Genomic DNA, 1,424 nt, shown 5'->3' on the forward strand with positions numbered 1-1,424 from the left:
TTCCCCTTCTCTGCCCCCACTCCCCCCTCACACTCTCTTTCCTTCCCTCCACTTACCTTTTCATTCAAACATTCCCATTACAAAGAACTAATATTTTATGTTTAAAAAATGCTTCCATACAGAATTTGTAGGTAAAATATGAATGGATTCTTAGATATATAGAAATTGTAGCCCTATCAGGAAGCATAACCAGAAAAGCTTTAAACGAAGTGAAAAAAAGAAGTACCAAAACCATTCCTCCTGAGATGATGACTTGACTTGCAATCATTGGTCTATAGCCTTTCCTTATTGGCATCTCCCCTTTGTTTCAGGTTGCCTCATACCTCTCACCTGAGTGTGTTGAGGACTTACACAGATCATACACTTTATATACAGATCACTAGAGCACTTCATGGAAATCCTGTTTTACCAAAGACTGCTCTTGTAGTGCACAAAGAACTGAGTACTGTAGATTATCTTTGATTAGCTTTGTCATAGTTATTTTTTCTTTTCCTTTTTTTTTACAGGTATTGCTGCATAACTGAGTTTCCTTGTTAGACTGTAGTTATTTTTATCCATTAATGGAAGTTTCTGTATGATTGAGAGGAGCAACTTTCAGAAAGCTACACAATTCATACCCTCTCTTAACTGATATAAAACCCCAAAATTGCATGTGATGTGCCCGACACTTCTGAATCCACACTACAGATTTTACCGGATTTACTGACTAGTATTTTCTCCCCAAGGTTTTAGAAGGAAAGGTAGACAACACTCCCGCACAGTGCCCATACTCATTTTTTTATTCTTCAAAGAGATTGCCTGTAGTGTGTTATTATACTTATCATTATCATTTAAACCACACACCAAATTCCCACCAGCAAACCTCCCCTTACCACCCACCACCCTGCTCAAGCCTCACTCTTAGGTGCATAGGTGACCCTCTCACCCATCTCACTCTATAGGTTCCAGGTGCTCCTCCGCCCTACACATCGGTTCTCAAGCCCAAGCCGATCCTGGTGGATAAGCAGGCATCAGAACCCAATACCCCCACAAGCAAGCACTTTGAGAGACCCATGACCAGGGGTTATTCTGATGTCTCTCAGAGAATGAAAAAACGGGTTACTTTAAGGTATTAGTACTTCAAATTTCATATTGACTAAAGTGCTTGAAAGTTTACAATTAGTAAGTTTGACCAAATATTAGAACCTTTTTTATTTTTTTTCTTTGTTGCGGTTACCCCCTGACCTACGGATCAATGTCTGGAGTGGGCATTTGAAGTGTGGTACAATTTGCTTATTGAATTTTTTTTGGCATAAAATGGGTATCTTTAGTAGTGGTCTGGTACCAATATCATCCAAAGTTCTTTATATCTTCATTTATATAATGGTTGTCTAATGGTAATTCCATATCGATTTTTACTGTATGGAATGTTAAATTGCTCCTTG

At 38.6% G+C, this 1,424-nt stretch overlaps 1 protein-coding gene across 3 annotated transcripts in view; it reads left to right on the forward strand.

Annotated features, from left to right (window-relative positions):
• LOC119593036 (potassium voltage-gated channel subfamily KQT member 1-like) overlaps positions 1-1,424 on the forward strand; it is a gene marked incomplete in the record, with an annotated part of 139,545 nt that overhangs the window by 133,794 nt on the left and 4,327 nt on the right. For all 3 annotated transcript variants that reach the window (XM_037941933.1, XM_037941932.1, XM_037941934.1), the window contains 1 exon segment: positions 942-1,108. In XM_037941933.1, coding sequence (XP_037797861.1) covers positions 942-1,108 — 167 coding nt within the window.

The sequence above is a fragment of the Penaeus monodon genome, chromosome 31 (genome assembly GCF_015228065.2).
Source record: "Penaeus monodon isolate SGIC_2016 chromosome 31, NSTDA_Pmon_1, whole genome shotgun sequence".
Classification (NCBI taxonomy): domain Eukaryota; kingdom Metazoa; phylum Arthropoda; class Malacostraca; order Decapoda; family Penaeidae; genus Penaeus; species Penaeus monodon.